The sequence below is a fragment of the Somniosus microcephalus genome, chromosome 4 (assembly GCF_052327205.1).
Source record: "Somniosus microcephalus isolate GS21.2 chromosome 4, FLI_Smic_1.0, whole genome shotgun sequence".
NCBI lineage: Eukaryota > Metazoa > Chordata > Chondrichthyes > Squaliformes > Somniosidae > Somniosus > Somniosus microcephalus.
Window position 1 is genome coordinate 153,584,098 of NC_140990.1, and position 27,551 is coordinate 153,611,648.

Consider the following 27,551-nt stretch of genomic DNA (forward strand, 5'->3'; position numbering starts at 1 on the left):
TCTCTGCCCGAGAGAGCGGTGGAGGCTGAGTCATTGAATATATTCAAGGTGGAGATAGACAGATTTTTGAACAATAAGGGAGTGAAGGATTATGGGGAGCGGGCAGGGAAATGGAGCTGAGCCCAAGATCAGTTCAGCCATGATCTCACTAAATGGCGGAGTAGGCTCGAGGGGCCAACTGGCTTACTCCTGCTCCCATTTCTTATGTTATCACATTGACTATCTTTTTCGTCATCATGGGAGCTCTGACTTTAGTTGCCCTGCCTTTCCCCCTTGTGGGAATGTACCTCGATGGGCCCCAAGCCCTGCGAGAACATCAACAACTTGCATTTATACAGCACCTTTAACGTAGTAAAACATCGCATTGCGCTTCACTTGAGTGTGAGCAAAAACATTTGACACCAAACCACATATGGAGATATTAGGACAGGCGATCAAAAGCTTGGTTAAAGAGGTAGGTTTTAAGGAGCATCTTAACGGAGGAGAGGTAGAGAGGTTTAGGGAGAGAATTCCAGAGCATAGGGCCGAGGCAGCTGAAAATCAGGGATGCGCAAGAGGCCAGATTTGGAGGGGCGCAAAGATATCGGAGGGTTGTAGAGCTGAAGGAGGCAACACAGATAGGGAGGGAGAGGTCATGGAGGGATTTGAAAACAAGGCTGAAGATTTTTAAATCAAGGTGTTGCTGGACTGGGAGCAAATGTAGGTCAGCGAGCAAAGGGGTGATGGGTTAATGGGACATGGCGCGATTTAGGACACAGGCAGCAGAGTTTTGGATTACCTCAAGTTTACAAAGAGTGCAAGATGGGAGGCCAGCTAGGAAACTATTGGAATATTCGAGTCGAGAGGTAACAAAGGCATGGATGAGGGTTTCAGAAGCAAATGAGCTGACGGGCAGAGACGGGCGATGTTACGGAGGTAGAAGCAGGCGGTCTTGGTGATGGCGAGGATATGTGGTCGGAAGCTCATTTCAGGGTCAAACAGGACGCCAAGCTGGCAAACGATCTGTTTCAGCCTCAGATGGTGGCCAGAGAAAGGGATGGAGTCAGTGGCGAGGGAACAGAGTTCGTGGCGTGGACTGAAAACCATGGCTTTGGTCTTCCCAATAATTAGCTGGAGAAATTTCTGCTTATCCAGTACATGATGTCAGACAAATTAGAGACAGTGGAGGGGTCGAGAGGTGGTGGTGAGGTAGAGCTGGATGGCGCCGGCGTACATGTGGAACCTGGCATTGTGTTTTCGGATGATGTCGCCAAGGAGCAGCATATAGATGAAGAATAGGAGGGGGCCAAGGAGAGATCCTTGGGGGACTCCAGAGATAACGGTGTGAGAGCGGGAAGAGAAGCCATTGCAGGTGATTCTCTAGCTACGATTAGATAGATAAGAATGGAACCAGGCGAGTACAGTCCCACCCAGCTGGATGACAGCAGAGAGGCATTGGAGGAGGATGGTGTGGTCGAGAAGGATGAGGAGGGATAGTTTACCATGGTCACAGTCACATAGGATGTCATTTGTGACTTTGATAAGGGCCATTTCAGTGCTGTGGCAGGGGCGGAAACCTGGAGGGGTTCAAATATGGAGTTGTGAGCAAGATTGGCACGGATGTTGGAGGTGAAAACATGTTCAAGGGCTTGTGAGGAAAGGGAGTTTTGGAGATGGGGCATTAGTTTGCAAGGACAGAGGAGTCAAGTGTAGGTTTTTTGAGGAGCGGGGTGCTGACAGCATATTTGAATGGGAGGGTGACAATACCTGGGTGGTGGTGGGGAATCGAAAGTATTGCTATTCTTGTGGGTGTTAGTGGTATAATGCCAGGAATCCATTGCTGTTACAATGTTTGTCTTTCAGTGATTGATTTAACACGAGCACCAAGATGTTACAATGAGGCTGGATGTTTTTGATCCCCGTTCAAGTTGGACGGGCTGATTGAACTTCTCTCAGAGTGGAACCCAAGCCAAGAACACACTACTTCATCATTGCCTTTACTCCTGGTTCAGGAAACCAACAGACAGAAGGTGCAAATTACGAAAGAACCGCAATAAGAAATCTAGTGTATGGGGAATTGAGAATGCGGACCCACATCCCATCACTCTGTTGGATCATTTCTGAGAGTGGCCCTTCAGCAAGACACTGGGATTGAGGTCCTCGACCAAGACTCGCAAAAGGGAACTAATTTAGACAATACAAAAAAAAAATCAGCATCTGAAGCTGCAATGCTGCTCCCACGTGAGACTTCCCACATTTGCAGACACAACAGTTACTTACAGTATCAATGCAAGTTATTTGTTGCCAAGTCCAGCTCACTTGATGGCGAACCATAGATCTAACACTCCAAACTCAGTGACAGTAATGCAAGGTCAGAACATGAAAACAAACTAACTTTATTAAATGAAGTCATAAATATAGATTTCAGCACACAACATATTGGAAAAGTGTACAGTGTCCAAAGAATTTGTTGTAATAACGGGGGGGGGGGGGGAAATGTGTTACCACAATGATACTACACCGGCCAATCCATAAAGAGCAACACTCGCTCCAGATGCCCCAGGAAAAGAAGTGTCTTTCATTGTCTGCATTAAGCTGCTGGCATCACAAACTATACACAGAGTTTTGGAAGGGCAGGAAGACGAGAAGCCCTTATGCCACTTTTCTGGAAGGCTTATTGCTGCGAGGTGCATTAGTGAAGCATGTAAACTTAAACACATTTCTCAACCACACCTTTTGCCCAGAAGTCAGTAATGACATCAGCTTTGGCTTGTCAAACAGTGACGGTCAAGCTGGATGTTCAGTTTTTAGCTGCCAAATCTTCAAATACTCATGAAGCCTCAATGAGGAGAGGGTGAGGACAATGGTAATTAGCACCTGGTTCCATCCTCATTCAGACTTCTGGTGGGAGATGCAGGCTCCAGTAAGAGTCCAGTGTTTCGCACACTTCTGTCCGTGCAAAGGCCAGCACAGATAGACTTAGGGCATTACTTCCTCATCCTTAATAATGCCTCTGCCAACAGCCAGACATCACAGTAACGTCTTGTGGAGAATCTCCCAAACCATTTTCATCCTGAAGTAGGGAATGTCATGCTGGAAGAGACCAAAATACCAGAATAATCATAGATTAACTATTTGCGATAGTGCCCAGTAGTGTACCAGGGCTAACTTAGCAGATTGTTAACAATACAGAACATAAACATCATATTTAAGCCGGAACACTTTATTGCTGTGCAATATGCTACTTGTACAATAATTTTAATTCCAAACCTTAGATTACTCCCAACACCAGTGACACATCTGTACCCACCAGTCCTGTACCCCAGTGTTAGACAGTGACAGACCTGTACCCACCAGTACTATACCCCAGTGTTATACAGTGACAGACCTGTACTCACCAGTACTGTACCCCAGTGTTATACAGTGACAGACCTGTACTCACCAGTACTGTACCCCAGTGTTGTACAGTGACAGACCTGTACCCACCAGTACTGTACCCCAGTGCTATACAGGGACAGACCTATACTCACCAGTACTGTACCCCAGTGTTATAGTGTGACAGGCCTGTACCCACCAGTACTGTACCCCAGTGCTATACAGGGACAGACCTGTACCCACCAGTACTGTACCCCAGTGTTATACAGTGAGACCTGTATCCACCAGTACTTTACCCCAGTGTTATACAGTGACAGACCTGTACCCATCAGAACAGCACCCTTTTGGTTAAAATTTATATTTATTTTATATCCTTTTCCACATTTGGCAAAGATCAAACATCCCCAGATCAGGTAAAGCACAGGTTAGATACAGAGTAAAGCTCCCTCTACACTGTCCCATCAAACACTCCCAGGGCAGGTACAGCACAGGTTAGATACAGAGTAAAGCTCCCTCTACACTGTCCCATCAAACAGATCACAGAAACCCCACAGTGCAGATAGAGGCCATTTTCGGCCCATCGAGCCTGCACCCACACATATCCCACCCGATCCCCGTAACCCCTACACCAACACTCCCAGGACATGTACAGCACAGGTTAGATACAGAGTAAAGCTCCCTCTACACTGTCCCATCAAACACTCCCAGGACATGTACAGCACAGATTAGAGAAGATGTAAAGCTCTGTGTGCTTTATTAATGTGCCTTAGCCCAGCCTCATAAGATTATGCATTTTTCCATGACTAATATTTCCAATTCATACACCAGCCATTCTGACAGCTTCTTTGGCTAGTTTGCCATTTTCGTGCTAATTTGTGTTAAACTTTGGGCTCCCTGGTGCAGTGGGGATTGGGACTAAGGTTGAGGGTCGTTGTTGTGAATGGAGGGAGCTCTACTATGCACCTAGCCTTGCGATATTGACTTGGGCACCGAGAGCCCAAACTAGGAAATATTCTGCTTTTGAACATGTATACCATGCACCTTGATAAACAGAAAATAACATTAATAATTCCCTACCTGGGAAAAGGTAATCTGCTCATCTCTCGCAATGTAATCAGCATATTTACACACAAATACCCCACAGTCACTTCCATTCGTCTGCTGTGGGACTTCCTGTCGGAACAGAAAGAAGTCAAATATGAGTTCTTTTTTTAAAAACTTGGCCTGAAAGTACATTGCCTGCTTTTATTTTTTGGCGTACTCAGTCTATTTTATTTCAGATTTCCAGCACTCTCAGTTTTCCTTTACCTCTGCTCTAGAATTCCTACTTATTGTGCAAGACTTCCATCTCATCAGCACTTAAACAAAATTGCCTCTGTGTGCTGCTGAACGGATCTGCTAATTACAGGGGTTAAAGACTTGGACATCACCAGCTGTCACGACACTCCTTGCCTGCTACCAGGATCTCCGTGATGTTATCAAAACAAAGCACTGTCAGGGAGCATTCCGAGAGCCCCACTGTAAACAGGATGGGGTAGATTTTCAATTGCTGCCTGGGTATAGAATTGGCGATGCAGATTGATCTACCTGCCTTTATAAAAACCAGCCGATTTTAATGTCTATTGAAAACAATGAGACAAAAATCAGGCGGTTTCTATAATGGCCAGACCATCTGGAATGCCAGTTCTCTGCTCGGGTGGCAAGTTGAAAATCTACACCTACCTCTCTTAATAACAAATAAAAAAATCTGGGGAATGTTGTGAACTTGAAATAACAATCATAAATGCTGCAAATGGACAGCAGGTCTGTCAGCATCTGTAAAGAGAAAGGCCATGGGTCTGCACCCAAAATGGTCATCTAGGTTTGCTCTTTATCTGCTTTGTATTTCCAGCATTTTCTGTTTTTGTTTCCTCTTTTCCAAATGCCGTTTTACACTCAGGCTACCCACTTAACTGCAAGTCTAACATAAGCTGTCATACTGGTTTTAACTGCAGCACAAGCAAGCACCCTGCACTCCTATGACTGGCCAATTAACAACCACAACCTCAGAATGGAACAAAAAGGCAATGCATAGAACAGGATCCATTCATGGCAACAGCACTAAATATGGCTGTGTGTCATTCCTAAATTACTATTGCATGCAAACCTCGATGGTTCTGCAGGCACCAGGTAGCCCCCAGTACCTCAACCAAGTGGCCATTCTTCATGTGTTAGGTCATAGAGCAAGTCTCAGCAGGCCTTTCACCTGGAGGTAGCACCAGTTCTTGTCCTCGTCAGGTGTGCACAGGAAAGGTCACTGGCTACTGATCAGAGCCAGGAACCAGTGCTGATTGTTCCCCTTACTAGCCCAGGGGCATTGAGGCCAAGTGTGGTGCTCTTAGGTCAGCTAACTCAACACAGGCAAGGAATCAAATCTGGGATCCGGGAGCTCTGCAAGGCTCAGTTCCATATTGCCATAACCAACTGAGCCTTGGGGCAGCCTGTTGTGAAATATAACAATGTAAGATGCTGGCAATTACATGAGATCGCATGCTGCGGAGAACCCACTCAGAGGAATCCAAGTGTCGGCCTTTCTTGTTTCTGCTTTCTTCTTGCAAGTATCGTCTAAAATCAAACATAACAAGAGAGAGTCAGAATCTGCACGTTCTTAAATGCTGCACTACCAGCACTATACACAAAACCACCGTTGCCATGGGATGCGCTAACTTCACCTGGTACCTAATCGGTGTGGCAGAGGCAACAGTGATCATGTCTGAACAGATGGAGTGACCAAAGGAGAAGCAGCAGCAGCCTCTGAGCCTAACCCTATTTCAGCAGCGCAGTGCATGTGCTAAGGTGCATTTCGGTCCTCTCACACTGAAACCATTTCTCTCCCTCTTCCTTTTTCTGCTCATCCTCTTGTCAACGCTGACTCTTGCTTGGACACCAGTCACCCACCAGTATCTTGCCCAGTAACCACTCTTCATGTGTGAGCCTAAACATTTTAGGTCATCTGACATCACCAACAAGCCCAAGTCGATCCTCACTCGCATATATGCACTTTCTAGCAGAGGTTATTGGATAGTGGTAAGGAATCGGAGCCCTGACTGACTCACCACCCTGTAGCCCAGGATGTGCTGAGACTAACTGTAGCTCCAGCTAACTCAGTACAGGCTGGGTACTGAACCTGGGACCATCCTGGTCTTTATCGCTCAATTACATGCCATTTGAATCGGCTGAATTTTCACCTTTTGAGCATGTGTCTCCTTTTTTGTTGGTTATTTTTTATTTTCACTCCAGATCCTTTTTAGCTCTCCCACGCCCACATCCACAAAGCAGGCACCTGTTCCCAAGGCTCTGCCAATACTGTTATATAGTGGGCCGTGAGGTGATGCACAACTGCAGCCCAGGGGAGAAGAGGAACACTGTTTCCATCTTACATCAATGTCATGGACTCAGAAGGCAAGTGGTCAAAATTTGCAGGTGATTTGTAGGAGGTGCTGTAGAATTGGAGGAGGCAGCTCAATATTTACAGGAGGAGTTGGACAAAATACAGGCAGAACAATTGCAAATAAAGTTTAATGCAGCAAAGTGCAGAGTACTACTGCACATAGGAAGCAAAAATGGGCAATAAACATACTCCATGAATGGTGTTGAAATAACTAAGGAAGAAGTTAAAAGAGAACTGCGGGTCTTAGTAGAACCGACAAAGCAAATGGAATGCTAAATTTATAGCCAAATCACACGAGTACAAGTCATGCTGAAACTACATTGTACTCTCGTCAGACGACACCTTGAGTACTTTGTGTCTAGGTTTGGACATCAAGATACAAGCGAGACATTCAAGCATTGCAGAGCCACGGGACTGACCCCAGTGTTTGAATACATCCTCATTCCACTGACCACAGAATCAACGTCCTTACAGCAGTGTTCAGCAATCATCATCATTCCACTGACCCATAGAATCAAGGTACTTACAGCAGTGTCCAGCAGACATCATCATTCCACTGACCACAGAATCAACGTCCTTACAGCAGTGTCCAGCAGACATCCTCATTCCACTGACCACAGAATCAACGTACTTACAGCAGTGTTCAGCAATCATCATCATTCCACTGACCCATAGAATCAAGGTACTTACAGCAGTGTCCAGCACACATCATCATTCCACTGACCCATAGAATCAAGGTACTTACAGCAGTGTCCAGCACACATCATCATTCCACTGACCCATAGAATCAAGGTACTTACAGCAGTGTCCAGCACACATCATCATTCCACTGACTCATAGAATCAAGGTACTTACAGCAGTGTCCAGCACACATCATCATTCCACTGACCATAGAATCAAGGTACTTACAGCAGTGTCCAGCACACATCATCATTCCACTGACCATAGAATCAAGGTACTTACAGCAGTGTCCAGCAGACATCATCATTCCACTGACCTATAGAATCAAGGTACTTACAGCAGTGTCCAGCACACATCATCATTCCACTGACCATAGAATCAAGGTACTTACAGCAGTGTCCAGCACACAGCATCATTCCACTGACCCATGGAATCAAGGTACATACAGCAGTGTCCAGCACACTTCATCATTCCACTGACCTATAGAATCAAGGTACATACAGCAGTGTCCAGCACACATCATCATTCCACTGACCTATAGAATCAAGGTACATACAGCAGTGTCCAGCACACTTCATCATTCCACTGACCGATAGAATCAAGGTACTTACAGCAGTGTCCAGCACACTTCATCATTCCACTGACCCATAGAATCAAGGTACTTACAGCAGTGTCCAGCAGACATCATCATTCCACTGACCCATAGAATCAAGGTACTTACAGCAGTGTCCAGCAGACATCATCATTCCACTGACCCATAGAATCAAGGTACTTACAGCAGTGTCCAGCACACATCATCATTCCACTGACCATAGAATCAAGGTACTTACAGCAGTGTCCAGCAGACATCATCATTCCACTGACCCATAGAATCAAGGTACTTACAGCAGTGTCCAGCACACTTCATCATTCCACTGACCTATAGAATCAAGGTACATACAGCAGTGTCCAGCACACATCATCATTCCATTGACCCATGGAATCAAGGTACTTACAACCGTATCCAGCACACACCATCTTTCCACTGACCCATGGAATCAAGGTACTTACAACAGTGTCCAGCACACATCATCATTCCACTGACCCATAGAATCAAGGTACTTACAGCAGTGTCCAGCACCCACCATCATTCCACTGACCCATGGAATCAAGGTACTTACAGCAGTGTCCAGCACACATCATCATTCCACTGACCCATAGAATCAAGGTACTTACAGCAGTGTCCAGCACACAGCATCATTCCACTGACCCATGGAATCAAGGTACTTACAGCAGTGTCCAGCACACATCACTCCACTGACCCATAGAATCACGGTACTTACAGCAGTGTCCAGCACACATCATCATTCCACTGACCATAGAATCAAGGTACGTACAGCAGTGACAGTGGATAGGCAATGGCAAACATTCAAAGACCGAATGGATGAGCTACAGAATTTGTTCATCCCAGTTTGGCATAAAAATAAAACAAAAAAGGTGACTCAACCGTGGCTAACAAGGGAAATTAGGGATAGCATAAGATCCAAGGAGAGGACATATAAATTGGCTAGAAAAAGCAATAATCCAGAGGATTGGAAGCAGTTTAGGAGTCAACAAAGGAGGACAAAGGGATTAATTAAGAAAGGGAAAATAAAATGAGAGTAAGTTAGCAGGGAACATAAAAACTGACTGTAAAAGCTTTTATAGATATGTGAAGAGAAAAAGATTGGTGAAGTCAAGCGTAGGTCCCTTACAGTCAGAATCAGGGGAATTTATAATGGGAAACAAGGAAATGGCAGACCAACTAAATACATACTTTGGTTCTGTCTTCACAAAGGAGGACACAATTAACCTCCCAGAGATGCCGGGGAACATAGGGTCTGATGAAAGGGAGGAACTGAAAGAAATCAGTATTTGTAGGGAAATGGTGTTAGGAAAATTGATGGGACTTGTAGTGTATGTACCTTTAAGAGGAACTATGTTTTTTTTGAAGCCCCTGTGTACTGTAGTACCGGTAGTGACCACTCGGGTATATAAGCCTGTATAGCGTCTTGTATAGTTTTAGTTCACCTCCAGACTTTGTTCAGTAAACACTTGTTAAATCAACTCCGGCATGCCGTGTCTCCATTAACACACGGATACAACAGTGGCGACGAGTTAGAAACAAACTTACCTGCAATTCGGCAGCACCTCAAGGAGATCGATTCCTCAGACGAAGGTCGAAGGGAAAGAAAACCTGTGGTTTCACCAGCTAAACGGGCTGGTGGCAGGTAGTGCACTGATCCTTCCTGGGCGGCGGGCTGGGGCTCGATCGGGTGGCTCAGCAGCGGGGCCGGGCAGCGAGTCGGAAGGCAGAAGCAAACAGAGACAGAGGGTGGAGCACTCAGGAGACGGCCGGCGCTGCAAAGCAGGTCGGCGTTCGGACCAAGCAAAGGGAGGGGAAAGTCCCAGAGAGTCCGACGGGAACGATTCTCCAAGTGACGGAGAAACTGTTTAAAATATATGTGTAAATAAAAACCGCGGAGAACAGCGTTGGCAGCAGCGGCAGCGGCGGGAGGCGCCATCTTGACTCGGCAGGGAAGAAGGGAAAGTGCGGGAGGCGCCATTTTTGATTTTCAGGATGCCTAAGACTGGCAATATCACTGCTTTCGATAGTGATATAGAGGATTGGACCACATATGTGGAAAGAGTGGAGGTATATTGCAAGGCGAATGAAGTAGCGGATGATAAAAAGGCATCGGTACTTCTAAATCTGATGGGCGCAAGGACATACGGGCTGTTACGAAACTTGATCACTCCAGCCAAACCGATGGACAAGAATTTTAAGGAGATTGTTGATACCCTACAGGAGCACTTAAACCCAACACCGCTGCTGATAGCGGAACGATTCAAATTCTTCAGGAGGAATCAGCACAAGAATGAAAGTAACGCTGATTACCTCACCAAATTACAAAAGCTGTCAAAGCACTGCCAATTCGGGGCAGGACTTGCAGATTCTCTACGAGACAAATTCGTCTGCGGTCTCCTAAGCGAAGGAACACAGAAAAGACTACTTTCTGAGAAAGATTTGACACTGGACAAGGCATTCAGTGTGGCTGTATCATACGAAGCAGCAGCAAGAGGAGCTGCAGAGATACAGCAAAAGCCACAGGACTTCGGCACCCATGAAATGACACGGGGTTTCGAGAGATGTTATCGCTGCGGCAGATCCACCCATGACCAGAAGGACTGCTGGTTCAAGGACAAAGCATGCAGGCAATGCGGAAAGATGGGACACATTGCACGTGTATGCCGATCTGGAAAAAAATCCGCTGACAGTAAAAAGGTCAAGAAGGAAAAGTACAGAAAGGTACAAATGATGACGGACAGTAGCTCCGAAGACCAGAAGAGCAATAGCGACTCCGGAAACAAGAGGCTAAGCTGTCTCAAATTACATAATGTAATTGCCAAAGAAGATTACCAGACCATTTGGGTTACCCTCACGATAGCGGGGTCCCCAGTTAAAATGGAGCTGGATACAGGATCAGCTCTGACCGTCATAAGTCGACGGGATTACGAGCGGCTATTTCCGCATATACCTTTGAAAGACACATCCATTATCTTGAAGACATATACGGGGCAGAAAGTATACCCCAGAGGGAAAATAAGGGTGCCTGTTGTATACAATGGCAAGGAAATACAGAAGTTGTATTTATACGTTCTGCAAGATGGTGGTCCACCGTTGTTGGGACGTGAATGGATCAGAAAGATACGTTTAGACTGGCACTCCATTCAGACACTGACGGTGACCAGTAAGAAAAAAAATGATGATGACGTCATACCTGGACGATTAAAAGAAATCTTGGCTAACGCCAAAGAAGTGTTTCAACAGGAACTAGGAACCCTGAAAGGCGCCACCGCCTCAATAAAAGTGGAAGATGCGGCAATTCCCAAGTTTTTTAAGGCAAGGCCGGTGCCATACGCAATTCATCCAGCAGTCGAGGCAGAGCTGGAGAATTTGGAAAAAGCAGGCGTGTTATCCAAGGTAGATTGGAGCGAGTGGGCAACACCCATCGTCCAGGTCATGAAGAAAACGTTGAATAATGATAAATCTGAAGAACAGAGAAAAATTCGCATCTGTGGGGACTTCAAGGTGACTATAAACCCGGTTCTTCATACGGTACAGTATCCTCTTCTGAGGATAGAAGATATTTTCGCCTCACTATCCGGAGGGAAACGTTTCACCAAAATTGACTTGGCACAGGCATATCTACAGATGGAGGTTGAGGAGGCCTCTAAAAAGTATCTCACGATAAACACACACAAAGGCCTGTACCAGTACAATCGACTGGTTTTCGGAGTAGCATCAGCTCCAGCTATCTGGCAAAGAGCTATGGAGCAAGTCCTGCAAGGGATTCCGGGGACTCAATGCTACCTAGACGACATCCTTGTAACAGGAGAAAATGACAATGAGCACCTTGCCAATTTGGAGCAGGTGCTCACGAGGCTGAGAGAACGGGGCCTACGAGCAAATCGCCCCAAGTGTGAATTTTTCCAAAAACAATATCATATTGTGGCCATGTCATTAACGAAGAAGGGTTGCATAAGTCACCTGAAAAAATTGAAGCGGTCGTAAAAGCCCCAGCGCCTGAAAATGTCTCACAATTAAGGTCGTTCCTGGGATTAATAAATTACTATCATAAATTTTTACCGAACTTGTCAACGGTTCTGCACCCTCTTAACACACTGCTACAAACGGGAGTAATTTGGAAATGGAGCGAAGACTGTAAACGTGCCTTCCATAAGTGCAAAGGCTTGATCACGTCCAAGGAAGTGTTGGCTCATTACAACCCATCACTGCCAATCAGACTGGCGTGCGATGCATCCCCTTACGGCGTGAGAGCGGTATTATCGCATAGATTCCCTGATGGCTCGGAGCGGCCGATAGCTTTTGCGTCACGCTCATTGAACTCAGCTGAGCGTAACTATGCCCAGATCGACAGGGAGGCACTCAGCCTGGTGTGGGGGGTGAAGAAATTCAACCATTACCTACACGGACAAAAATTTACCTTGTTGACTGACCATCAACCCCTCGTCTCCATATTCAACCCTAAAAAGGGCGTTCCCATTATGACAGCGCAAAGGCTACAGAGGTGGTCCCTTTTCCTAGGGGCACACCAATATGACATAGAATACAAAGGAACAAAACAGCATGGGAATGCTGACGGTTTATTGCGCCTACCGTTGCCAACGGTAGAAGAGGCACCTACAGTGGACCCAGTGGAGATGTTCCACTCGACCATAGTGGAATGTCTACCAGTGACAAATTCTACCATTGAAAAGGAAACGAGAAATGACCCGACTCTCTCACGAGTCTACGATTTAACGGTGAAGGGATGGCCAGCACATGGCGAACCAGTTGCCAGCATTCTCGCAAAGAAGAGAACAGCTGTCAGTGTGCCGAGGAACCTTGATGTGTGGATCCAGAGTGGTGATTCCACCCAAACTCCAGGATAAAGTGCTAAAGGAGCTTCACGAGGGGCATCTGGGTGGAGTGAAAATGAAGAACTTAGCCAGAGCGTTTGTGTGGTGGCCAGGTATCAATGGAGACATCGAAGAAATGACCAAGAGCTGTCTAGGATGCCAGAAGGTCCAAAACGCCCCACCACAAGCCCCTCTACATCCATGGGAGTGGCCCTCACCTCCATGGCAAAGGGTATATATCGACTTTGCTGGTCCATTTATGGACTCAATGTTCTTAATCGCGGTTGATGCACACTCCAAGTGGCCGGAGGTAATAAAGATGTCCTCCACCACCACGGAAAAACCCATCACAGTATTAAGGACCATATTCGCCAGGGATGGGCTGCCTGAACAGATCTGTTCTGATAATGGACCGCAATTTGTATCCGAAGAATTCAGGAAGTTCTTAAAAAACAATGGGGTTAAGCACTACACGTCCGCCCCATACCATCCCACCACCAATGGATTAGCTGAAAGGTTTGTCCAGACCTTCAAGAAGGCCATAAAGGCCATGGGTAATGAAGACATAAATCTACAACATAAGGTAGATAACTTCTTGTTTGCGTACAGGAATGCAACACATGTGGTTACAAACCAAACCCCCGCCATGATGTTTTTCAATAGAAGACTAAGATGCCGGCTGGATTTGATCAAGCCAAACATCAGAAGGGACGTAGAGAACCGGCAATTTCAAGGCATGAATGAAAGGCCAACTAGAACCTTCCAGATAGGTCAACAAGTTTTGGCCCGGGACTACCGTACCGAGAAATGGCAGCCTGGAGCTATTTGCACATGACTAGGACCGCTGATGTATACCATGGACATTGGAGAAAGCATAATAAGGCGCCATGCTGACCAGATCATAGAATCATCCGAAAAGGGACAACCTACACCACAACTCTATACGCCTAATGATGAAGCAGAGATACCCATAGTATCTACCTCCGATCCGGTGATACTGGAACCAGATGAACCCGACACTGGCATTCAAGCCGAATCGACCTTGCCAAAAGAACCTACTACACCACCGAGGCATTATCCGGACTGAGTCAGGAAGCCTCCAGAGAGACTGAATTTGTAATTGATTAACTTCAGCAAATGTGTAGATTATTGTTCTTGTAAAAATGTTAATTAATGATTCCTTAAAATGTTATGTACTATTTATCTAAAAGGGGAGGAATTGTAGTGTATGTACCTTTAAGAGGAACTATGTTTTTTTTTGAAGCCCCTGTGTACTGTAGTACCGGTAGTGACCACTCGGATCTATAAGCCTGTATAGCGTCTTGTATAGTTTTAGTTCACCTCCAGACTTTGTTCAGTAAACACTTGTTAAATCAACTCCAGCATTCCGTGTCTCCATTAACACACGGATACAACAGGACTGAAGGCCGAAAAATCCCCAGGGCCTGATGGTCTACATCCCAGGGTACTTAAGGAAGTGGCCCTAGAGATAGTAGATGCATTGCTGGTCATCTTCCAGAACTCGATAGACTCTGGAACGGTACCCATGGATTGGAGGGTAGCTAATGTTACCCCACTATTCAAAAAAGGTGGTAGAGAAAAAGCGGGGAATTATAGACCGGTAAGCCTGTCATCGGTAGTGGGGAAAATGCTAGAGTCTATTATAAAAGATGTAATAGCAGAGCACTTGGAAAGCAGTGACAGGATCGGACAAAGTCAACATGGATTTACAAAAGGTAAATCATGCTTGACTAATCTACTGGAATTTTTTGAGGATGTAACTGGTAAAATAGATAAGGGAGAACCAGTGGATGTGGTGTATTTGGACTTTCAGAAGGCTTTCGATAAGGTCCCACATAAGAGATTAGCGTGCAAAATTAAGGCACATGGGATTGGGGGCAAGGTATTGACTTGGACAGAGAACTGGTTGGCGGACAGAAAGCAAAGAGTTGGAATAAACAGGTCGTTTTCCGAGTGGCAGGCAGTGACTAGTGGGGTACCGCAAGGATCGGTCCTAGGACCCCAGCTGTTCACAATATATATTAATGATCTGGACGAGGGAATTGGATGTAATATCTCCAAATTTGCAGACGACACAAAGCTGGGTGGGAGGGTAAGCTGTGAGGAGGATGTCGTGAAACTCCAGTACGATTTGGACAGGTTGGGTGATTGGGCAGAAACATGGCAAATGCACTATAATGTGGATAAATGTGAGGTTATCCACTTTGGTGGCAAAAACAGGAAGGCAGATTATTATTTGAATGGCAATTGATTGAGAGAAGGGGAAGTGCAAAGAGACCTGGGTGTTATTGTGCACCAGTCGCTGAAGGTAAGCATGCAGGTGCAGCAGGCGGTTAAGGCGGCAAATGGTATGTTGGCCTTCGTAGCAAGAGGGTTCGAGTACAGGAACAAGGATGTCTTGCTACAGTTGTACAGGGCCTTGGTGAGACCGCATCTTGAGTATTGTGTGCAGTTTTGGTCACCTTACCTGAGGAAGGACGTTCTTGCCATGGAGGAAGTGCAGCGAAGATTCACCAGGCTGATACCTGGGATGGCAGGAATGACGTATGAGGAGAGATTGTGTCGATTGGGCTTATACTCACTGGAGTTTAGAAGATTGAGAGGGGATCTCATCTAAACCTATAAAATTCTGTCAGGTCTGGACAGACTAGATGCAGGAAGGATGTTTCTGATGGCCGGGGAGTCCAGAACCAGGGGTCATAGTCTAAGGATAAGGGGTAAGCCATTTAGGACTGAAATGAGGAGGAATTTCTTCACCCGGAGAGTGCTGAACCTGTGGAATTCTCTGCCACAGAGGGCGGTGGAGGCCAGTTCATTAAATATATTCAAGAAAGAGTTGGATATATTTCTTAAGGCTAAAGGGATCAAGGGATATGGGGAGAAGGCAGGGACAGGGTACTGAAATTGGATGATCAGCCATGATCTCATTGAATGGCGGAGCAGGCTCGAAGGGCCGAATGGCCTACTCCTGCTCCTATCTTCTATGTTTCACACATCCTCATTCCACTGACACATAGATTCAAGGTACTTACAGCAGTGTCCAGCACATATCATCATTCCACTGACCATAGAATCAAGGTACTTACAGCAGTGTCCAGCACACATCATCATTCCACTGACCCATGGAATCAAGGTACTTACAGCAGTGTCCAGCACACATCATCATTCCACTGACCCATAGAATCAAGGTACTTACAGCAGTGTCCAGCACACATCATCATTCCACTGACCATAGAATCAAGGTACTTACAGCAGTGTCCAGCACACATCATCATTCCACTGACCATAGAATCAAGGTACTTACAGCAGTGTCTAGCACACATCATCATTCCACTGACCCATAGAATCAAGGTACTTACAGCAGTGTCCAGCACACATCATCATTCCACTGACCATAGAATCAAGGTGCTTACAGCAGTGTCCAGCACACATCATCATTCCACTGACCATAGAATCAAGGTACTTACAGCAGTGTCCAGCACACATCATCGTTCCACTGACCCATAGAATCAAGGTACTTACAGCAGTGTCCAGCACACATCATCATCATTCCACTGACCATAGAATCAAAGTACTTACAACAGTGTCCAGCACACATCATCATTCCACTGACCCATGGAATCAAGGTACTTACAGCAGTGTCCAGCACACATCATCATTCCACTGACCCATGGAATCAAGGTACTTACAGCAGTGTCCAGCACACATCATCATTCCACTGACCCATAGAGTCAAGGTGAAGGATCATCTTCCTTCTTAAATCTGCGACCTGTTCAAGAAACATTTGCGTTTTAAGTGACCAAATACTGCATTGTACATTGAAGGACTAGCTTTGCTGCATCTTTTAAGAACATAAGAAATAGGAGCAGGAATAGGCCATTTGGCCCCTCGAGCCTGCGCCGCCATTCAATAAGATCATGACTGATCTTCTACCTCAACTCCACTTTCCTGCTCTATCACCATATCCCTTGATTCCCTTAATATTCAAAAATCTATCGATCTCTGTCTTGAATATACTCCAAGATTGAACCTCCACAGTCCTCTGGGGTAGAAAATTCCAAAGATTCACCACCCTCTGAGTGAAGACATTTCTCCTCATCTCAGTCCTAAATAGCCGACCTCTTATACTGAGACTGTGACCCCTGGTTCTAGACTCCACAGCCAGGGGAAACATCCTCCCTGCATCTACCTGTCAAGCCCTTTAAGAATTTTGTATGTTTCAATGAGCTCACCTCTCATTCTTCTAAACTCTAGAGAATATAGGTCTAGTCTACTCAATCTCTCCTCATAGGACAATCCCCCCATCCCAGGAACCAGTTTCGTAAACCTTCGTTGCACTCTGAAAGAGTTAAAAGGGCTAAAATAAGGGAATTTAGGAACTGAGCATATATCCAATGTACATGTCCCATGGGGAAGTACAGGAAACTCTTTTTTTATCCGGCACCAACGGGACCGGCATGGTGCCGGTTTATCAAAAAGTCCGGATTACCGAGAGCTATAGGTAAAAGGTACTAGAGCTGAGAGCTCCATATACAGCAACAAACCCAGTCTTCCCTGTTGCTTAGCAACAGGTGCAGGAACAATGGCCACAAGATCCAAGCATCCCTGTTACTTAGCAACAGCTACAGCCACACCCGATTGCACAGCCACAGATCGAGGAACGGCCAGTAATATGAAGTAAAACTTACCTGAACCTACTCCTGAATTTTGCCGGTTAACTGAGATTTCCAGTTATTTAGGTGCCGGTAAATCGAGAGTTTCCTGTATGGTGGAATGTGGCCAAATGGTCGAACTGTCAGCTGCTACCTGAATAATGTGCACAAACCGTCAGCTAATAATTGAATAATGTGGTCAAACGGTCAAACTGTCAGCTGCTACTTGAATAATGTGCACAAACCATTAGCTACTAATTGAGGAATGTGGTAAAGATAACATATGGGGTCACAGGACTATGTAACGGTCAAAATGTGCACACGGGTCGCAAGAATTTGCACCCGAAATCAACTGTATGATGTGAGCCACGACTTAGAACAAAAAACTGTATATAAGGCAGGGGATCTTAGCGATCGGAAAGCATTCATCCCAGCATGAGTGTCTCCCCTGTCAACCTGTAAATAAAGTTGCTTTACCGAACGAACCTCCGGACTCCGAGTGATTGATTGGGAATAAGGCGGACGTCGACCCTTTATATCAGAGGGTCCGTCTCATTGAGAAGAAGCTCTTCCGGTTTACCCTTACAACTTGGCGTAGTCGGCAGGATCTACCGGATGGGCTGAGTAGAGACACCGTCTCCTCGTATCGAAGCCCAGGGCCGGAGAGCCAACAAATCTAGGCGGTGTCTGGATACGTAAGTAAAGCAACTTGGGTGCATGCTAGGACATTGTAGAAATGAAAATGTCTGAATAAGTTGAGGAGCTCAGGGATTGGATATAGGGAAAATCCAATCTAGGCGGAGTTAAAACCGCGTAAGCAGGGAAAGGTCCCTGAAGGTCCGGGGGAGTCCCGGAGGTAATGGGGGAGTCCTGGAGGTAACAAACAAGGGGGAAACTAGCAAATCCACCCTAAAAGGATGGCAAACAAAAAGGACGCCAAAAGATCTAAACGCCCGTACTAGTTTGTACGCGATAGTATCGGATATTGGAAATTCCGATAGGGACAGGGTAAAAAGACCCCAGAGAAGTGAGAAAACCTCACAGAAATTCCCAAGCGGCTAGAAAATGGCCGGGAAAAAAATCGACGGACAAACAGGACGGCGTCACGTAACTTGCCGTATGAGTTTGTGCGCGATAAGCATGAGAAAGTTAAGGAAAAGATGGTTAAAAAAAAGGGATATGATGACAAGTTAATAAAAAGAACGGGAAAGGAAGGTGGGATCCTGAATGGGTTCCCGACCAACAGAAAGAATGGTGGAGTAAGGAGAGCAAGAATAAGGAGGAGAAAACCGTAGTGGTCCTTTGTCACGGCCACCTGAAAAATGTGTAAGATTGGGGCCACACGGGAGAGGGAAAAAGAGGAGTTAGTAGAACAGTTAAAAAGGTAGGCGCCAAGTGTGCCGCTGTAATGAAGACAAGGTCAGTGCATAGTGGAAGAGATTGATTGGGATGATTCAGAAAGAGAAACCTAAAGTTTTACCGACACGGAAGTTATTAACGTCTGTGCTGAAACAAATAAAACACGATTGCTGAGTGAAAGGAACCTTAAAAAATGCTAGGATCTCAGTTTGTGTGAAAGTGTGTGTTAAAGTGTGAATGTTTTCCTGACTATGGATGTTTAAGAAGTTACAGTATTCCATTTGTCTGAAAGTCTGTCCTTAAAAAAAAAGTCTGTTGTGTGTTTTAGCTCCACCCACTCTTTTGTGCAGAGAGCTAAAAGCTGTTTAACCCTTTGAAGACTTGTCTTGAAGGATGGACAAGCGTGTGTTGTTTTAAGTTTGTTAATTGTTTTACAAAAGATAAGCTTCAGCCTTGAAGTCACAGTTGCCAATGTGCCTGGAAGAAAATGAATTTGAATGTTTACACGGCATGGGTAATTGTTTCTTTGTTAATGCGGCTATCGTTTCTTTCTTTTCCAAGTGATACTGGTTAGTTTAAAAAAAAAATTTTGATCTGGATTGAATTGGAGTTATTGAGGTTAATTAACCTATTAAAACCAGACTTTCATTGTGGCCACGGTGAAATTCTGGTTGGTGTAAATTTGTGTAGACCGTATTGAATAAGATATTTAATGGTCTGAAACTAGACTTTAAAATATTTACAGTCTTGGATATAGCGAACAGGTTCTGGTCCATACCATTGGCAGAGGAATCACAAGGGAAATTCGCCTTTAGGCATAGACAGTATACATGGACCAGGGTCCTGCAGGGTTCCATAATAGTCCAAATATATTCCACCGTGTACTGAGACCTATCAAGGTACCAGAGCGCCCTACTCCAATATGTCGATGACATAATGATTGCATCAGAGGATGCCAAAGGACACATGGGGGCATTACTAGCCACTCTCCAGACACTTAAGAAAGCTGGCTTTAAATTGAACCCAAAAAGGCACAGGTTGGACTGTCCAAAGTAAAGTATCTAGGACACAAAATGAGTCAGGGGTATAAGGCACTCCCGCAGGAACAAAAGGCAGCCATAAAAGACATGCCAAGGCCAGTGACCGTCCAGGGAGTGAGGAAAGTGTTGGGACTATTTAATTACTGCAGGAATTTTATATCAGACTTTGCAGGGAAAGCAGAGCCAATTCAACTTTAGTTAAAGGGGGGAGACCCGCCACTGATAAGATAGAATGGAAGACAGAGCAGGAGGAAGCATATAGGGCCCTTAAACAGGAATTAATAACAGCCCTTGCCCTAGGATTATCAGATCCCACTTGACCCTTCCACCTATATTGTGATTTAGATCATGAGAGTTATTCAGCCGTGGTAATGCAAGATCACGGAGGGAAACAGAGACCCGTTGCGTATTACTCTGCAAAAAAAGACCCAGTAGCGAAGGCGATGCCACGATGTGTGGCTGCAATAGATTGTGCCACCTGGGCGGTGCGAGTAAGCAAACCAATAGTGATGATGGGAAAGGTAATTTTGCATACTCAACATACATTAGTGGAACTACTCAACACAGGAAAATTGCAGACTATATCGACTAGCAGGAAAGCTAAATGGGAAGCTATATTAGTCCCCAGGGATGGAACTGTGATAATACAAAAACATACCGGGGTTAATCCAGCCACGGGCATATTGACGGAAGGAGAGGAGCACAGGTGTCAGATGAAAATGGAGGAAGAAATAGGTAGTGGAATAAAGGAAGACCCACTATTAAACCCCGATATGATAATCTATGTAGGTGGATCCCGAAAGTCTATCAACGGAGAACCCAGAACAGGGTGGGCAGTAGTAAATCAAGAAGGAAAGACCCTCTTAAAAGGAGCCCTTTATGGGGATAGGTCAGCACAGGTAGCAGAACTAGTGGCTTTAATAAAAGCGTTGGAAATAGCAAGAAACAAATGGATAAATGTTTATACTGACAGCCTTTATGCCTTCGGAGTGGTGCATGATTATATGACACTATGGGCCAGAAGGGGGTACATGACCACTACGGGAGAGGTAGTAAAACGCGGAAAACTAACAGAAAGGTTAGTTAAGGCTGCACAGGCACCTTTAGAGGCAGCGGTAATTAAAATAAAAGCCCACACAAAGATAGAGGATATGGACTCACAGGAACCCCAGGACCAGGCCCCTATAGGGGATAGGTATGCAGATCTAGCCGCCAAACTAGCTGCGGAAGAAATGCAACCAGAGGACGCGTTCAAAAATGAAATAAATATAGTCATGACAGTCAGTGGGATACAGGAAGTGAATATAATGGAGGTACAAGAAAATATTAGTAAAGAGGAAAAGGAGAGATGGAAACAAGCTGGCGCCCGACCGCAAGATGGAATTTGGAAATGGGGACCACGAAACCAGGTGGTGGCACCGGAATGTTGTAGGCAACAACTGATGGCGCTATACCATGGTGTAACACATACTGGCAGAAGTAACATGTTGCACCTACTGACACAGTACTGGTGGTGGCCAAAGATGGGTCGGGAAGTAGCGAAATATTGCCACCGCTGTATAATATGCGCTACGAATAATGTAGGACAGAGATGTAGAGTTAGATTAGCAAACCAACCCAGGCCCCAAGGACCCTGGGAAAACCTACAAATTGACTTTACCGGCCCCTTAGCGCAGGACCGGGGGAAGAAATATCGCCTGGTAATAATTGACCAATTTACCAGGTGGGTGGAAGCCTTTGCCACCCGAGATTGCTCTGCAAAAACAGTTGCACTAATATTGGCTACCGAGGTTATACCCCGTTGGGGAGTGCCTCTGCAAATTGACTCAGACTACGGCACTCACTTTACCGGTAAAATAATGAGAGAAACTTGTAAGCTGTTACACGTAACACAAAAATACCATATACCACATCACCCTCAGAGCTCGGGGATGGTAGAATGAATAGGACACTGAAAAACGCACTGACAAAAGCCATCCAAGAAACAGGGAAGGGATGGTCGGAATTATTACCCAGCATACTAATGAGGCTGCGAGCCAACCCAGGACGAACGACCGGACTGACCCCCTATGAATTAATGACAGGACGAGCTGAGACTACCAGAGGATTTGGCTGGAGGGGTGGGAGAACCAGGACCAGTACAAGATAGATTAAGGCGATACTTAGTACAACTAAATCAGGAGGTACAAGTACTAAATAAAGAAGTAAGGAACCAACAACAGATTAAAGATCTAGAAAGGCAGATTGCTGGACTTAAACCGGATGAGTTGCCCAGAATAGATCAACAAGTAATGACGCAAGTTATCGGAAGAAAGGGAATGGAACCCTGTTGGATGGGGCCATATACTGTATTAATGACAAGTGATACGTGTGTTTGTCTACAGGAACCGACGGGTATGCGATGGAAGCACTGGACCCAGGTGAAACCATTTAGCACTAAAGACCCCCATTCTACCCACTCCTCTAGGGGAACGAGCTCGGAAGACGACCAGACCTCTGTTTAAATTACAGATAAACATGGATCCAGTGAGGTGGATTATTAGAACTACTCTGATGACAACACTTATAAGCCCAAATAATGGGCAGAAAGAAATGGACTGCAAGTTAAGATCCCCTAGTGGAGACTCCACGAGGAACTTCATTATATCACAAAGTTACGAGTGTGAAAAACGAGGAAAAGGATGTTACAGGTATCTGGGTGAACTTGGATCAATGACCATGCGGACCCTGTAGAATGACAGATACCAGCAATATGGTAGGATGTAATAGACACTGGCAGGTGTTGGGTCAAGTAGGGGGAGGATATGTCTTGAGCTGCATGGACGATATCATAAGATGGACTATTGTACACAGCGTTACAACACTGCAACCAACAACAACAAGGATCACACCACAAGGAGTAACCCTAGAACCAACAACACCCCCAGTCACAACGACACCTGAAGAACAAAGGTGTCCGAAATTGACGCCTGGGCCCGAAAATGGACTGGAGTTATTTACCGAGGGAGAACAATTGCATGATAATGTGAGACACGAAATTGTACCGGTACTAATGAACTTAACCATGCTACAATGGCCAGGATATTGTGAAAGATTTACTAAAACTAGAGAGTTGTATGCATATATGATAAGGAATGTAATTAACCAAGCTGCTGATGCAACAAGGGCTACTAGTTTCAGGGGACACGCTGCATTCCACCAAAGAATTAAGAGGGGCTTAGGCAACTATGTACTCACGGGAATAAATACGGGGACGTCATTCATTAATGCCCTAGATATACAAGGAGTCCAGAGTAGTGCGAACAATTACAAAGGGTAATACAACAGATTTAGAGAAAGAAACTGGTTTGGTTCAACAAGAATCAGAGTTGGGGAGAACATACAATAAGGAAATTACTCGAGGGAATCAAAGTTATAGAAGACCATGCTAGCACTATCAACAAACTAAACCATAGAGATGAGGAACAGGCAAAAGATGGGGTAGGGAAGAGGCTTGTGCCATGCCTATGGCCAATGGACCACCGGACAGTTAAAACACAATCTGGCACAGATACAACGAGGTGAGGTACAACGAGGTGAGGTACCAGACTGGATTAACAGCACACAGCTCTATGGGGGGCATAGATAGGGTGGATAGAAAGGAACTTTTCCCCTTAGTAGAGGGGTCAATAACAAGGGGGCATAGATTCAAGGTAAGGGGCAGGAGGTTTAGAGGGGATTTGAGGAAAAACATTTTCACCCAGGGGTTGGTTGGAATCTGGAACTCACTGCCTGAAAGGGTGGTAGAGGCAGGAACCCTCACAACATTCAAGAAGCATTTGGATGAGCACTTGAAATGCCATAGAATACATGGCTACGGACCAAATGCTGGAAAATGGGATTAGATTAGACAGGGCTTGATGGCTGGCGCGGACGCGATGGGCTGAAGGGCCTCTTTCTGTGCTGTATAACTCTATGACTCTAGGTTCCATGGTACAAAAAGCTGTGGGATTGGGGGATGAATGTCAACATCCAGCCCTGGATCCGCATTACGACTCACATACTAGTTATAGTACAATTGATTTTGGCGATAGGAATGGGAATAGCAGCATGTGTCGCCTGTAAAAAACATAGAAAACAAAAAAGAAAGAAGGAAATGGAAGAAATGTACATGACCTTGATAAAGTAATAATGCATGCCGTTCGGTGGTAATTGTTACAGAAAGCTCCTGGGCAGATCATCGAGCAGACAGACTATTACTATGAACGAGCGAAGGCTTGAGAAAAAGACCTGCTTAACGTAGGTATAGTACTACAGGAAACTTTGTGCTATCCGGCAATCTGGAGCCACCGGCAAAAATCAGCAGCCGTTTTTTTATTCTTTTTGTTTGTTTTTTTTTGCTTTTGGTTTGAACAGTCAAGCTGTGCAAGGTCTGTAGCTATAGCAACAGCTTCAGCTACAGAGCTTTAGGGCCACACCCGAGTGTTTAGAAGCTGTTGCTAAGCAACAGTGTTTGTTGTCAAATACGGAAATAAGAATCTCCGTATCTCTCAACATTAACTCTGGAGAGTACGGCAGTTTTGAGGCAACGGCAGCAGCTCGGTCCCGTGGGTGCGGATAGCACAAAGTTTCCTGTAATAACATTAATGCTTATCTATATATATAAACGGATCGTTCTGTCTGTCTATCTGTCTGTCCTTCTGTCTATCCTTCTGTCTGTCCTCACGTGTGCGTCTGTCCGGCTATGCGCTTGAAAGTTACAGAGCGTACCTACGCGTGCGTTACGTCGAAAGAAAGCTACCTTTCTGAAACGGTGGTAAGCATATTTACGTTTCGGCCGGACAAAAATCGCGCCCGCGGTATCCGAAAAACGTTCAAAATTCGCTCATTAGCATCTCATTATCCGCTCATTAGCGACAGAGTGACCTCGAGGTCGACCAATCGTACGCCGGGTTCCTGGCGCGTGCGGCCGGGCCCTCCTACGGTCGAGTGACGGGACGATTGACCAATCCTACGCTTTGGTAACCTGACGGTCGACAATCGGTGCGTGTGTGGGCGGGCCTTATCGTTCTGAACCGAGGTGAGTCGCCGCCATCTTGATTCCAAACTTTTCCTTTCTTTTTCCTGCTTTCTGGCTCTTTCAAAAAAACGTTGCTTTTAAAACACATATTGTGTTTTAAAAAGTTAATTACTTTCTAAATCTTTATCTAATCTCATTAATTTTCCTACCTTTCCCCGTTTTTCCAGGTAGGCTCGAAGCCTCGGCCTCTCCTCCGCACCCACGCCCGAGCTAGGCACCTCCCGGCCCCAGTCAACAAGCGGCCCCCGATCGCCGCCATCTTTGTGAAGGCTGGAGGGGCGGTCCTCAGCCGAGCGCCGCTACCTTAGTAAAGGGTGCGCGTGCAGCAGGAGCAGCTGAGACGCGGCGTCTCTCTCTGTTCCCCGCACGACTCGGGCGGGGGGGGGGCGCGCGGGGCTCTCGGGAGTGCTGATCTCGGGCGGGGCTTGGAGAGTGGGAAGGGTTACCCTGGCAAACCGGGCCCGCGCGCGTCTCTCACAGCCGCAATCGGCGCTCTTCAAGCCAGCTCGGGAGGGCGGGGCCATGTCAGTGCGTGGGGCGGCACGGAGCTCCGTGGAGCCATCGCCGGCGCTGGGCTCGGGTGCTTTGTGGCCTGCGGCCGAACAGCGGCTGCGGACCTCGAGCTGACCGGGGCGCTGGACTCGGCTGGGCCATGTCTTTGCGGGGTGTTCGCCTCGGCCAACGGCATCAGGGTGACGGCCGAGGGAACGCGTTCATCCAGGTGCCGAGGCCCGGGCCCCGGGGCGGAAAGAGGGATTGGTGCGGGGGATGAGGGCTCGGGCAGGGGAGAGGGGGGAAAGAGAGGGGGGAGGAGAGGGGAGGAGAGGGAGGGAGGAGGGTAGGGAGGTGGTGAGAGGGAGGAGGAGGGGGAGAGGGGAGGAGAGGAGGGGAGAGGCGAGAGAGGGTGGGGGAGGGGAGAGAGAGAGAGGAGAGGTGGGGGAGGGAGAGCGAGAGAGGGTGGGTGAGGAGAGAGAGCGAGAGAGGGTGGGGGAGCGGAGCGAGAGGAGTGGGGGGAGCGGAGCGAGAGAGGGTGGGGGGGAGCGGAGCGAGAGAGGGTGGGGGGAGCGGAGCGAGAGAGGGTGGGGGTGAGCGAGCGAGAGAGGGTGGGGGGAGCGGAGCGAGAGAGGGTGGGGGGAGCGGAGCGAGAGAGGGTGGGGGGAGCGGAGCGAGAGAGGGTGGGGGGAGCGGAGCGAGAGAGGGTGGGGGGAGCGGAGCGAGAGAGGGTGGGGGGAGCGGAGCGAGAGAGGGTGGGGGGAGCGGAGCGAGAGAGGGTGGGGGGGAGCGGAGCGAGAGAGGGTGGGGGGAGCGGAGCGAGAGAGGGTGGGGGAGCGGAGCGAGAGAGGGTGGGTGGGAGCGGAGCGAGAGAGGGTGGGGGGAGCGGGAGCGAGAGAGGGTGGGGGGAGCGGAGCGAGAGAGGGTGGGGGTGAGCGGAGCGAGAGAGGGTGGGGGAGCGAGGGGGGAGGGCAGGAGAGGGAGAGAGAGAGAGAGTGTAAAGCAGGGAGAGATGGGGAGAGAGAGGGTGAGGGAGGGAAAGAGTGAAGGGTGGGACAGGAGGGAAAGTGTGAGGGGGTGGGAGAGCTTACCTTCTTCCTTCCTTCGCAGGGGTCCATCGGGCACCTTCCCCCCCGTCGCGCTCTCTCTCTTCCCCCGCAGTCGCTCTCTCCATTCTCTCTCTCTCCCCGATCGCTCTCTCTCTTCCGTCGCTTTCTTCCCCCCGTCGCTCTCTCTTCCCCCCCGTGCTCTCTCTCTTCCCCCGTCGCTCTCTCTCTCCCCCCAGTCGTCTCTCTCTTCCCCCCCAGTCGCTCTCTCTCTCTCCCCCCGTCGCTCTCTCTCTCTTCCCAGTCGCTCTCTCTTCCCCAGTGCTCTCTTCCCCCCCCAGTCGCTCTCTCTCTTCCCCCCCACAGTCGCACTCTCTCTTCCCCCAGTCGCTCTCTCTCTCCCCTCCGTCGCTCTCTCTCTTCCCCCCGAGTCGCGCTCTCTCTTCCCCCCCAGTCACTCTCTCTCTTCCCCCCGTCGCTCTCTCTCTCTCCCCCCAGTCGCTCTCTCTCTTCCCCCCCCAGTCGCTCTCTCTCTTCCCCCCGTCGCTCTCTCTCTTCCCCCCCAGTCGCTCTCTCTTCCCCCCCAGTCGCTCTCTCTCTTCCCCCCACAGTCGCACTCTCTCTTCCCCCCCAGTCGCTCTCTCTCTTCCCCTCAGTTGCTCTCTCTCTCCCCCCGTCGCTCTCTCTTCCCCCCAGTCGCTCTCTCTTCCCCCCAGTCGCTCTCTCTCTTCCCCCCCAGTCGCGCTTCTCTCTCTCTCTTCCCCCCAGTCGCTCTCTCTCTCTCTTCCCCCCCAGTCGCGCTCTCTCTCTCTTCCCCCCCAGTCGCTCTCTCTCTCTCTTCCAACAACAACATGCCCTCAGAAAAAGCCTCGGCACCGCCGGGCACTCAGCTAGTCTATATATATATAAACGGATACTTCTTTCTGTCTGTCCTGTCTATCCTTCTGTCTGTCTGTCCTTCTGTCTGTCCTCACG

At 47.3% G+C, this 27,551-nt stretch overlaps 1 protein-coding gene across 5 annotated transcripts in view; it reads right to left on the reverse strand.

Annotated features, from left to right (window-relative positions):
- Positions 1-2,355: 2,355 nt before the first annotated feature.
- The window catches only part of LOC147119925 (sentrin-specific protease 2-like), a 116,853-nt gene continuing 91,657 nt past the window's right edge, over positions 2,356-27,551 (reverse strand). For 4 of the 5 annotated variants that reach the window (XM_085985322.1, XM_085985319.1, XM_085985317.1 and 1 more), the window contains 4 exons: positions 16,618-16,697; positions 5,874-5,958; positions 4,432-4,527; positions 2,356-3,072 (listed from right to left, as the gene is read on the reverse strand). In XM_085985322.1, the coding sequence (XP_085841448.1) occupies positions 3,010-3,072; positions 4,432-4,527; positions 5,874-5,958; positions 16,618-16,697 (324 nt within the window). In that variant the 3' untranslated portion in view covers positions 2,356-3,009. Of the gene's footprint in view, positions 3,073-4,431; positions 4,528-5,873; positions 5,959-16,617; positions 16,698-27,551 lie in introns of those variants that run through there. The other variant, XM_085985321.1, reaches the window with a different exon arrangement.